Here is a 12,971-nt window from a genome sequence, read left to right on the forward strand (position 1 = left end):
AATGTTCAACAGGAGGATTTATAGGGTAAGAGTTTGCTTGAGTCTAACCTGTTCTGGTCACCTATTATAAGAAGGATGTCAAGGCTTCGGCGAGGGTGCAGAAAAGGTTTACCAGGATACTGCCTGGATTAGAGGGCTTGTGCTATAACGAGAGGCTGGACAAATTTGAGTTGTTTTCTCTGGAACAGTGGAGGCCAAGGGGAGATCTGATGAAGGTTTTATACGATTGTGAGAGGCATCGACAGACGTTTTCCCAGGGCTGAAATGTCTACCACCAGAGGGCATGTATTTAAGGTGAGGGGGGGTAAATTTCAAATGAGGTGTGAGGGGCAAGTTTGGTGTGAGTGTGGTAGGTGTCTACAATGCAGATACATTAGATAGGTACATAAAGGAAGAAAATTGGAAGGCTGTGGCCATTGTGTAGACAGATTAGTTAGCCATTTCAACACAACACTGTGGGCTGTAGGGCCTGTTCCTGAGCTCTATGTCCCAGAACAGTGCTAAAAGGGATGAGTTACCACTTCCATCACCAATGCCTCACTTTGCTGTCTTGCTTCTTGCCCACGGTAGAGTACAGTGTGTGGGAAATGAACTAGGAAAGATCACAGCAAGAAACTGTTTATTCAACCTCGGCTGTGAACAGACAGGTAAAAGGAGTTCACTGCACGTTTCAATGACTTAGAAGAAATTGAACCGGAATTGAGTCCGATCTGTATCAACCACGGTCTGCTCAGGATTCATGGGATTGTCTGCAGCGGATGCTTCAATCTTCAGCAATTTATTTGCAGTTTTCCTGAAAACTTTGCTCCTTGTTTGCTCTTCCACTGGTTTGATGGTGGCAGATCTTGTAGCTGAAAGAGATTAACATTTCAAATCCCATATCCAGCAACACACTCATCCATGCTCAACAGCAGATGACACAGAGAAGCTCGTTTGTAACACAATGTTGAGCCATTCATCGTCACAAGAGCACTGCAACACAGGTAGACCCTTCGGCCCATCTAGTCCATGCTGAACTGTTATTCCGACTCGTCCAATTGACCAACACCTGGGCCACAGGTTAACGGTAGAGTTAACAAACTGCAAGGATAAAAAGACTGACTTATGCATGCCCCTGAAAAGTCAGCAGGATGGCGGATATCATTTTCATTGGGAAATAGAAAAGGCATGTTAAAACAGCAATGTTACAATAATCATAAGAATTTCAATATGCAGGTAGATTAGGAAAATCAGGTTGGTGTTGGGTCCCAAGAGAGGGAATTGGGATTCCTTTTCAGAGCAGCTTGTGGTTGAGCCCACTAGGGGATCCTCTGTTCTGGATTGGGTGTTGTGTAATGAACCAGGTTTGATTAGGGAGCTTAAGGTAAAGGAACCCTTAGGAGACAGTGATCATAATATGGTAGAATTCACCCTGCAGCTTGAGAGGGAGAAGATAAAGTGAATCGTATCATTACAGTGGAGTAAAGGGAATTATTGAGGAATCAGAGAGGAGCTGACTAAAGTTGATTGGAAGGGATGATGGCAGAGCAGCTGTGAAGAAATAGTATTCTAAAGGGAAGATGAAGCAACTGGTTGACAAGGAAATTTAAAGACAGCATAAAAGTAAAAGAGGGCCTATAATACAGCAAAAATTAGTGGCAAGTTAAAGGATTGAGAAGCTTTTAAAAACCAATAGAAGGCAACTAAAATTCGATTCGAATTGGATTCGAAGAAGGAGTCTGAGAGGGAGTGCCGAGAAAGACATTTTTGAAATTTTCGTTATTTTTTTTTCTCCAACGGCGTTCTGAGAGGCGGGACTGCGCAGGCGTGTGACGTCGGGCAGTGCAGCGCGGCAGATTTAAAAGGGCAGACATCCTTGCTTCGGGTTTGATTCGAAGAAGGAGTCTGAGAGTCTGAGTGGGAGTGCCGAGAAAGACATTTTTGAAATTTTCGTTATTTTTTTTCTCCAACGGCGTTCAGAGAGGCGGGACTGCGCAGGTGTGTGACGTCGGGCAGTGCAGCGCGGCAGATTTAAAAGGAACAGAGCCTCATAGAGCGGGCAGCGTAGTTTGCGGGCTGCGGAGTGAGCCGGGAGCAGAGTGAAGACTTAAGGGCTTTGGCTCAACGGGCTTAGGCGGAAGGAGGCGAGGAAGGTTTGGCATTCGTTTTCTGTTGTTATTTGAGGAGAGGGGCAGTATGAGTGTGAGGGCAGTTTGCTGTTCTCGGTGTCGGATGTGGGAGGCCCTGGAGTCTCCAAGCCTCCCGGACGCCTACATCTGCGCCAAGTGCATCGAGATGCAGCTCCTAAGGGACCACGTTACGGAACTGGAGCTGCAGCTCGATGACCTTCGTCTGGTCAGGGAGAGTGAGGAGGTGATAGAGAGGAGTTGCAGGCAGGTGGTCACGCTGGGGCCACGGGAGGCAGACAAGTGGGTCACGGTTAGGAGGGGGAAGGGGAAAGGTCAGGTAATAGGGAGTACCCCAGTGGCTGTGCCCCTTGACAATAGGTACTCCTGTTTGAGTACTGTTGGGGGGGGACAGCTTACCCGGGGGAAGCGACAGTGGCCGTGCCTCCGGCACAGAGTCTGGCCCTGTAGCTCAGAAGGGTAGGGCAAGGAAGAGGAGGGCAGTTGTGATAGGGGACTCGATAGTAAGGGGGTCAGATAGGCGATTCTGTGGACGCAGTCCAGAGACCCGGATGGTAGTTTGCCTCCCTGGTGCCAGGGTCCGGGATATTTCTGATCGTGTCCAAGATATCCTGAAGTGGGAGGGTGAGGAGCCAGAGGTCGTGGTACATATAGGTACCAATGACATAGGTAGGAAAAGGGATGAGGTCCTGAAAGGAGAATATAGGGAGCTAGGAAGGGAGTTGAGAAAAAGGACCGTAAAGGTAGTAATCTCAGGATTACTGCCTGTGCCACGCGACAGTGAGAGTAGGAATGCGATGAGGTGGAGGATAAATGCGTGGCTGAGGGATTGGAGCGGGGGGCAAGGATTCAAGTTTTTGGATCATTGGGACCTCTTTTGGCGCAGGCGTGACCTGTGCAAAAAGGACGGGTTGCACTTGAATCCTAGGGGGACCAATATCCTGGCAGGGAGATTAGTGGGGGCTACTGAGGTGACTTTAAACTAGAATGGTTGGGGGGTGGGAATCAAATTAAAGAGGCTAGGCGTGAGGAGGTTAGTTCACTACAGGGGCATGGGAACCAGTGCAGAGAGGCAGAGGGGTGTAAAGTGAGGGTAGAAGCAAAAAGTAGTAAGGTGAAAAGTAAAAGTGGCAGGCCGGCAAATCCAGGGCAAGCATCAAAAAGGGCCACTTTTCGACATAATTGTATAAGGGCTAAGAGAGTTGTAAAAGAGCGCCTGAAGGCTTTGTGTGTCAATGCAAGGAGCATTCGTAATAAGGTGGATGAATTGAAAGTACAGATTGTTATTAATGATTATGATATAGTTGGGATCACAGAGACATGGCTCCAGGGTGACCAGGGATGGGAGCTCAACGTTCAGGGATATTCAATATTCAGGAGGGATAGACATGAAGGAAGGGGAGGTGGGGTGGCGTTGCTGGTTAAAGAAGAGATTAACACAATAGAAAGGAAGGACATAAGCCGGGAAGATGTGGAATCGATATGGGTAGAGCTGCGTAACACTAAGGGGCAGAAGACGCTGGTGGGAGTTGTGTACAGGCCACCTAACAGTAGTAGTGAGGTCGGAGATGGTATTAAACAGGAAATTAGAAATGTGTGCAATAAAGGAACAACAGTTATAATGGGTGACTTCAAGCTACATGTAGATTGGGTGAACCAAATGGTAAAGGTGCTGAGGAAGAGGATTTCTTGGAATGTATGCGGGATGGTTTTTTGAACCAACATATCGAGGAACCAACCAGAGAGCAGGCTATTCTGGACTGGGTTTTGAGCAATGAGGAAGGGTTAGTTAGCAATCTTGTCGTGAGAGGCCCCTTGGGTAAGAGTGACCATAATATGGTGGAATTCTTCATTAAGATGGAGAGTGACATAGTTAATTCAGAAACAAAGGTTCTGAACTTGAAGAGGGGTAACTTTGAAGGTATGAGACGTGAATTAGCTAAGATAGACTGGCAAATGATACTTAAAGGATTGATGGTGGATATGCAATGGCAAGCATTTAAAGATCACATGGATGAACTACAACAATTGTTCATCCCAGTTTGGCAAAAGAATAAATCAAGAAAGGTAGTGCACCCGTGGCTGACAAGAGAAATTAGGGATAGTATCAATTCCAAAGAAGAAGCATACAAATTAGCCAGAGAAAGTGGCTCACCTGAGGACTGGGAGAAATTCAGAGTTCAGCAGAGGAGGACAAAGGGCTTAATTAGGAAGGGGAAAAAAGATTATGAGAGAAAACTGGCAGGAAACATAAAAATGGACTGTAAAAGCTTTTATAGATATGTAAAAAGGAAAAGACTGGTAAAGACAAATGTAGGTCCCCTGCAGACAGAAACAGGTGAATTGATTATGGGGAGCAAGGACATGGCAGACCAATTGAATAATTACTTTGGTTCTGTCTTCACTAAGAAGGACATAAATAATCTTCCAGAAGGAACTGCGTGAAATACATGTTAGTAGGGAAGTGGTGTTAGGTAAATTGAAGGGATTGAAGGCAGATAAATCCCCAGGGCCAGATGGTCTGCATCCCAGGGTGCTTAAGGAAGTAGCCCAAGAAATAGTGGATGCATTAGTGATAATTTTTCAAAACTCGTTAGATTCTGGACTAGTTCCTGAGGATTGGAGGGTGGCTAATGTAACTCCACTTTTTAAAAAAGGAGGGAGAGAGAAACCGGGGAATTATAGACCGGTTAGCCTAACGTCGGTGGTGGGGAAACTGCTGGAGTCAGTTATCAAGGATGTGATAACAGCACATTTGGAAAGCGGTGAAATCATCGGACAAAGTCAGCATGGATTTGTGAAAGGAAAATCATGTCTGATGAATCTCATAGAATTTTTTGAGGATGTAACTAGTAGAGTGGATAGGGGAGAACCAGTGGATGTGGCATATTTGGATTTTCAGAAGGCTTTTGACAAGGTCCCACACAGGAGATTAGTGTGCAAACTTAAAACACACGGTATTGGGGGTAAGGTATTGGTGTGGGTGGAGAGTTGGTTAGCAGACAGGAAGCAAAGAGTGGGAATAAACGGGACCTTTTCAGAATGGCAGGCGGTGACTAGTGGGGTACCGCAAGGCTCAGTGCTGGGACCCCAGTTGTTTACAATATATATTAATGATTTGGATGAGGGAATTAAATGCAGCATCTCCAAGTTTGCGGATGACACAAAGCTGGGTGGCAGTGTTAGCTGTGAGGAGGATGCTAAGAGGATGCAGGGTGACTTGGATAGGTTGGGTGAGTGGGCAAATTTACGGCAGATGCAATTTAATGTGGATAAATGTGAAGTTATCCACTTTGGTGGCAAAAATAGGAAAACAGATTATTATCTGAATGGTGGCCGATTAGGAAAAGGGGAGGTGCAACGAGACCTGGGTGTCATTATACACCAGTCATTGAAAGTGGGCATGCAGGTACAGCAGGCGGTGAAAAAGGCGAATGGTATGCTGGCATTTATAGCGAGAGGATTCGAGTACAGGAGCAGGGAGGTACTACTGCAGTTGTACAAGGCCTTGGTGAGACCACACCTGGAGTATTGTGTGCAGTTTTGGTCCCCTAATCTGAGGAAAGACATCCTTGCCATAGAAGGAGTACAAAGAAGGTTCACCAGATTGATTCCTGGGATGGCAGGACTTTCATATGAAGAAAGACTGGATGAACTGGGCTTGTACTCGTTGGAATTTAGAAGATTGAGGGGGGATCTGATTGAAACGTATAAGATCCTAAAGGGATTGGACAGGCTAGATGCAGGAAGATTGCTCCCGATGTTGGGGAAGTCCAGAACGAGGGGTCACAGTTTGAGGATAAAGGGGAAGCCTTTTAGGACAGAGATTAGGAAAAACTTCTTCACACAGAGAGTGGTGAATCTGTGGAATTCTCTGCCACAGGAAACAGTTGAGGCCAGTTCATTGGCTATATTTAGGAGGGAGTTAGATATGGCCCTTGTGGCTACGGGGGTCAGGGGGTGTGGGGGGAAGGCTGGGGCGGGGTTCTGAGTTGGATGATCAGCCATGATCATAATAAATGGCGGTGCAGGCTCGAAGGGCCAAATGGCCTACTCCTGCACCTATTTTCTATGTTTCTATGTTTCTAAAAGAGCACAAGGAGAGAAAAGATGAAATATGAAGGTGAGCTAGCCAATAATATCCAAGAGGACACCAAAATTTTTAAATATATAAACAGTAAAAGAGAGGCAAGTGTAGATAGTAGACTGCTGGAAAGGTAGTAATGGGGGACAAAGAAATGGCAGATAAAGTTAAGTATTTTGTGTTAGTCTTCACTGTGGAAGACACCAGCAGTATGCCAGAAATTCAAGAGTGTCAGGACAGAAGCCAGTGTAGCTGCTATTACTAAGGAGAGTTATGTCCCCTGGACCAGACGTACTCCACCCCAGGGTTCTGAAAGAGTTGGCTGAAGAGTTTATGGAGGTATTAGGAATGATCTTTCAAGAATCACTAGATTCCAGAATATTTCCAAAGGACCTGGAGAATTGAAAATGTCACTCCATTCTTGAAAAAGGGAGGAAGAGGGAAGAAAGGGAATTAGTTTAGTTAGCCTGACCTCAGTGGTTGGGAAGATGTTGCGAGTCCATTATTAAGGATGAGGTTTTCGGGTACTTGGAAGCACATGTAAAATAGGCCAAATTCAACATGGTTTCCTTTAGGGGAAATCTTGTCTGACAAATCTGTTGGAATTCTTTGAGGAATTAGCAGGCAGGATAGACGAGGGAGAATCAGTGGATGTCGTGTACTTGGATTTTCAGAAGGCCTTTGACAAGGTGCCACACATGAAGCTGCTTAATAAGATAAAAGCCCATGGTATTACAGGAAAAATATTAGTAATAGAAGATTGGCTGAATGGAAGGAGGCAAAGAGTGGGAATAAAGGGGGCACTTTCTGGTTGGTTGCCAGTGATTTGTGATGTTCTGCAGGAGTCAGTATTGGGACAGTTTCTTTTCATGTTATATGTCGATAATTTGGATGATGGAATTGATGGCTTTATGGTCAAGTTTACAGACACTATGAAGGAAGCAAGTGGAGAGGCAGCTAGAGTTGAGGAAGCAGAGTGGACTTGGAAAGATTGGGTGAATGGGCAAAGAAGTGGAAAAGGATCTTGGCGATTGTAGGGATGACATACAGCCGACTGAAAGCTTGAGCATGTAGATATTAAGAAAGAAGATGTGCTGGAGCTTTTGGAAAGCACCAAGTTGGATGAGTTACCGGGACCGGACGAAGAGTACGCCAGGTTACTGTGGGAAGCGAGAGAGGAGATTGCTGAGCATCTGGCAATGATCTTTGCATCATCAACGGGGACGGGAGAGGTTCTGGAGGATTGGAGGGTGCGGATGTTGTTCCCTTGTTCAAGAAAGGGAGTAGGGATAGCCCAGGAAATTATAGACCAGTGAGTCTTACCTCAGTGGTTGGTAAGTTGATGGAGAAGATCCTGAGAGGCAAGATTTATGAACATTTGGAGATGCATAATATGATTAGGAATAGTCAGCATGGCTTTATCAAAGGCAGGTCATGCCTTACGAGCCTGATTGAATTTTTTGAGGATGTGACTAAACACATTAATGAAGGTAGAGCAGTAGATGTAGTGTATATGGATTTCTGCAAGGCATTGGATAAGGTACCCCATGCCAGGCTTATTGAGAAAGTAAGGAGGCATGGGATCCAAGGGGACATTGCTTTGTGGATCCAGAACTGTCTTGCCCACAGAAGGCAAAGAGTGGTTGTAGACGGGTCATATTCTGCATGGAGGTCGGTGACCAGTGGTGTGCCTCAGGGATCTGTTCTGGGACTCGTACTCTTCATGATTTTTATAAGTGACCTGGATGAGGAAGTGGAGGGATGGGTTAGTAAATTTACTGATGACACAAAGGTTGGAGGTGTTGTGGATAGTGTGGAGGGCTGTCAGAGGTTACAGCAGGACATTGATAGGATGCAAAACTGGGCTGAGAAGTGGCAGATGGAGTTCAACCGAGATAAGTGTGAGATGGTTCATTTTGGTAGGTCAAATATGATGGCAGAATTAATGGTAAGACCCTTGTCAGTGTGGAGGATCAGAGGGATCTTGAGGTCCGAGTCCATAGGATACTCAAAGATGCTGTGCAGATTGACTTTGTGGTTAAGAAAGCATACTGTGTATTGGTCTTCATCAATCGTAGGATGAGTTCAGGAGCTGAGAGGTAATGTTGCAGCTATATAGGACCCTGGTCAGACCCCACTTGGAGTACTGTGCTCAGTTCTGGTCACCTCACTACAGGAAGGTTGTGGAAACCATAGAAAGGGTGCAGAGGAGATTTACAAGGATGTTGCCTGGATTGGGGAGCATGCCTTATGAGAATAGGTTGAGTGAACTCAGCCTTTTCTCCTTGGAGCGACAGAGGATGAGAGGTGACCTGATAGAGGTGTATAAGATGATGAGAGGCATTGATCGTGTGGATAGTCAGAGGCTTTTTCCCCATGGCTGAAATGGCTAGCATGAGAGGGCACAGTTTTAAGGTGCTTGGAAGTAGGTGCAGAGATGTTAGGGTTAAGTTTTTTACGCAGAGAGTGGTGAATGTGTGGAATGGGCTGCCGGCGACGGTGGTGGAGGTGGATAAGATAGGGTCTTTTCAGAGACTCCTGGATAGGTACATGGAGCTTAGAAATTACCTAGGGTTACTCATAGCCCTCTATTTTTCTAAGGTAAGGACATGTTCAGCACAGCTTTGTGGGATGCAGGGGCTGTATTGTGCTGTAGGTTTCCTATGTTTCTAAGTGGCAGATGGAATATAGTGTTGGGGAGCGGTCATGCACTTTGGTAGAAGGAATTAGGGAAGGAAACAGAAAAGGGACCTTTTGAGATGCAAAGGGACTTGGAAGTCCTTGTGCAGGATTCCCTAAACTTGCAGGTGAGTCTGTGATGACGAAGGCAAATGCAATGTTACATTCATTAAGGAACTACTATACGAGGATGTGACGCGAGGGCTTTGTGTGCATCGGTCAGATTACACTTGCAGTATTGTAAGTAGTGCTGGGCCCCTTGTCTATGAAAGGATGGAGGGGGTCCGGAGGAGATTCATGAGGAAGATTCTGGGAATGAAAGGATTAACATATGAGGAACGTTTGATGGCTCTGGGACTGTTCATAAGAATCTCACTGAAACCCATGGAATATTAAAAGGCTCCCCCTCTCCATACTGAACCCAAAGGAACGGCGGAGACCGATACAGTTTGGTACCAGAAGCGATGCAGGATCTGCCAATCAGCGTTGAACACAACATATGACTTCCTTCGGGCCTTCAGCTTTGGGGTTTACTCTCGAAGCCTTCCCCACGAGTGGGTACAGCCACAAGGCAGCAGAGGTTTGAGATCAGAGTTTTCCTTCTCCAACATGAGCTGCCAACCACAGCTGGCGGGCCCCATTTGCCTCCAGCGACTGGTTTTAAGGTGCCAGTAAATCGCCTTTGCCACTTGTCCTGTCAGTAGAAATGTTTCCGCCAGGCTTGGTAGCTAGTCCACACACGAAGGCCAGGAGCTGGACTTGGTTGTCAGGGTGTCAGGGGCTACTTGAGATGCACTCCATTGGAAGAGTTTAAGAGGTGGTTGGAGCCTATCCCTACTATTCCACCCCCCCCCCCAAAGGATTTGAGGGGTAATTTACATCAGCCAATTAAACTACCAGCTTGTCTTTGCACTGAGGACAAAAGCAGAGCAACATGAGGTGTGAACTCCATCCAGTGCCAGAGATCAGAATTGTTCCTGGGTACACCGTCCCTCCCTGCTACACCGCTCAGCTCTGTTCACTCCTCCCTCGTCCTGCCCCTGGCCCAGCCCCAGTGGCTGGATGCCCTCCCTCTCACCTGCCCAGACCCAGAACCAGCAGCTGGATACCCTCCCTCTCACCTGCCCGCATCAGTTTCAGCTGTTTCTGCCTCTCCTCCTCCATCCTCCTCCTGTAGTCTCCAAAGATGGACCTCATCACCTGCCGCTTCTTCACAAGTGGAGCCTTCTCGCTGCGCAGGGTTCTGCACGCACAGAGCGCTTCGTCAACTGTAATACAAACAAGCAGCATCATGCACACAGTGCAGGGGGACGAAATTATTGTTACTCTGCAGCCAATGCAGCACACAAAAATAGTAAGCTAGCTTATCTACAGAGATTGATTGTGCGTCCATAAGGTAACACTAGGCACAGAAGTGTCTGTACATAAGGTGACTTGACAGGAAATAATAAAGTGGTGGGGGTTTGGGGGTGTGGAGAGTGGGTTAGTGGGTGGGGGTGTTGGTCAGCCTTACTGCTTGGGGAAAGTAACTGTTTTTGAGTCTGGTGGTCCTGGCGTAGATGCTAGGTAGCCTCGTCCCTGGTGGGAGTGGGACAAGCAGTCCATGAGCAGGGTGGGTGGGATCCTTCAGGAGGTTTGTTCAGTGAACTGCACTCTGACTTATTCCACAGGCAGGGCTAGGCTGCGCTGCAGCCCAGGGGCCCAAAATAGGTAGCTATCATCATGGCAGACAAAAAAATACGAGAGTGGAGTACAGAAAAGAAACAAGTAAAAAAGGATCATGAGAAAGAAGCGTTAAAAAAGACATTGAAATTGACAGAATTTTTTAAACCTGTTCTCGATGATGCAGCAGTACCATTGCTCCTGTCACAGTCTGAGCCTGGTGGACAAATGGAGACTTGTTCAACAGCACCAGCATTAGCACAGGACCACCGTCCTTGCCACAGTCAGCAGCTAACGTTGAAGAGGCAGAGAGCATGACTTTGGGATTCCCGACCACAGAAACCTCCGAACAACCAAGTCAGGCCGCCACTAATGTTAACGTTACCGCTACTGAGGATCCTTACAGCACCCATCCTGCTCGCTGGGGAAAGGAAACGTTAGATGATTCAGTCCGAGCGTACTGGGCTAAGAAAGGGCCGGAGTCCTGCCAGAATAAGGATGTGGATATCAAAGCTTCGGAACGAGTATACAAATAGCAGAGACATTTTTTCTTCAAATTTCACTTCAAACGCAAGCTGGTAAATGGTGAGTACATATCACGGCAACGGCCCTTCCACCGGCTGTGTGTTTTGTTTCGCATGCTGCATCCTCAGTGATGGTAACTGTCAGTCCATCCTCGAAACTGGCTTTAGCGACTGGAAACGTGCCGCTGAGCGCATAGAGAGCATGAAAATAGTGAACACCACAGGAAAACGATACCGACCTACGTTACACTAGCAGCTGACAGCGGAAGAATAGATACAGAACTGCAAAAACAGTTCGAGTCAGTGTGTGTCTACTGGACCAACATATTGAGAAGAGTGGTGGCGGTTGTGAAGTTTTTGGTCGAGAGGGGAGTGGCTGCCCAAGGCTCCAGTGACATATTTGGCAGGTCTGATAACGGCAACTACATGATGGGCATTCTGGAGGTAATAAGTGAGTTTGACCCGTTTTTGAAGGCGCAGATACAGAAATTTGGAAATGCAGGATCAGGCACCCCTTCATATCTTTCACCTAAAACATGTGAGGAGTTTATTGAGCTCATGAGCGATCAAGTTCTGTCAGAGATCGTCAGTGAGGTGAAAATGGCCAAATACTTTTTCTATTAGCATCGATTCAAGCACAAATGTTGCACACGTAGATCAGCTCACATTCATTTTACGTTATGTGTCAACTGATGGAAACATTCAGGAGCAATTCTTATGATTTCTACCCATTGACAGCCACACAGGGGTTAGTACTCGAAGTTTCAGGAGCGATGAATATTGACATAAGCAACTGCAGAGGGCAGTGCTGTGACAATGCTGCAAATATGTCCGGTGCATACAAAGGCTTACAATCCTGCATCAAGGAGATCAATCCACTTGCTGAGTGGATTCCATGTGCAGCACACACATTGAATCTCGTTGGAATCAACAGTGTCAACTGTTGTGTTAAAACGGCTGATTTTTTCAGCTTCGTGCAGAATGTGTTCAACTTCTGCTCCAAGTCAACTCCTGGGTGGAAGGTGGTGACCGCAGGACTTCAGCCTAATGCGAACAAGCACACTGAAACTCTGAAGTCTCTCTCTCATACTAGATGGGCTGCACAGCAGAAGCCACACAGGCATTGTGTGAAAATTATGGCAATATTCAAGATTCGCTAAAGAGCATTGCAGATGACATTAATCAGAATGTGGCAACTGGAAATGAAGCAAGGTCACTATACAAAAAAATGGACAGCTTGAGATAGCTTTTCTGAGCAAATTGTGGCATTGCATTCTTCAGTGCTTTGAAAGTGCAAGTGTTGCATTGCAAGCTGTAAATCTAGACCTGTCTAATGCTGTGGATTTGGTGAGATCACCATGGGGATACATAGCAAGCTTGCGTGATCAATTTGATACTTTTAAGACCCAAGCTAAAACTATGTCTCCAACGTTCTCAGAAGTGTACAAAGAAGACACCCAACGACAAAGAAAACGTAAAGCCTTTCTGGGTGAACCTACAACACCTGATGTTGGCTTGTCAGCCAGAGAAAAATTTTCAGCTACTGTTTTTTCGGTCGTACTTGCAGAAATTGATTGCAGATTTGCATCATATAATGACCTTAACAACACATTTGGCATCCTAAACAATATCCCTTCTCTCTCTGTACAAGAGAGCATCTGATCTCCAAAGCAGATATTCAGCTGGCCTGGAGTTAGAATTTGTGGAGGAGATTGTCCATTTCAGGGAACTTGTAAGCGGCAAAGATATTTCATCCGCAACAGAGCTTTTATGCTTCCTCAGAGAAAAAACTTGCAGGTCATCTTCCCAAATGTAAGCATTGCTTTGAGGCTTTACCCGACTCTCCCTGTCACAAGTGCAAGTGGTGAGCGATCTTAGGCTCAGATCCACAATCAG

The 12,971-nt window shown here is 46.3% G+C and overlaps 1 protein-coding gene across 3 annotated transcripts in view; it reads right to left on the bottom strand.

The window, feature by feature from the left end:
* Window positions 1-288: 288 nt before the first annotated feature.
* Window positions 289-12,971, bottom strand: part of c9h8orf33 (chromosome 9 C8orf33 homolog) — a 33,967-nt gene continuing 21,284 nt past the window's right edge. For all 3 annotated transcript variants that reach the window (XM_072269249.1, XM_072269251.1, XM_072269250.1), the window contains exons 6-7: window positions 10,011-10,157; window positions 289-851 (exon numbers count right to left, since the gene is read on the bottom strand). In XM_072269249.1, coding sequence (XP_072125350.1) covers window positions 679-851; window positions 10,011-10,157 — 320 coding nt within the window. In that variant the 3' untranslated portion in view covers window positions 289-678. The remainder of the gene's footprint in view (window positions 852-10,010; window positions 10,158-12,971) is intronic.

Source organism: Mobula birostris, chromosome 9, assembly GCF_030028105.1.
Source record: "Mobula birostris isolate sMobBir1 chromosome 9, sMobBir1.hap1, whole genome shotgun sequence".
NCBI classification, from domain to species: Eukaryota; Metazoa; Chordata; class Chondrichthyes; order Myliobatiformes; family Myliobatidae; genus Mobula; species Mobula birostris.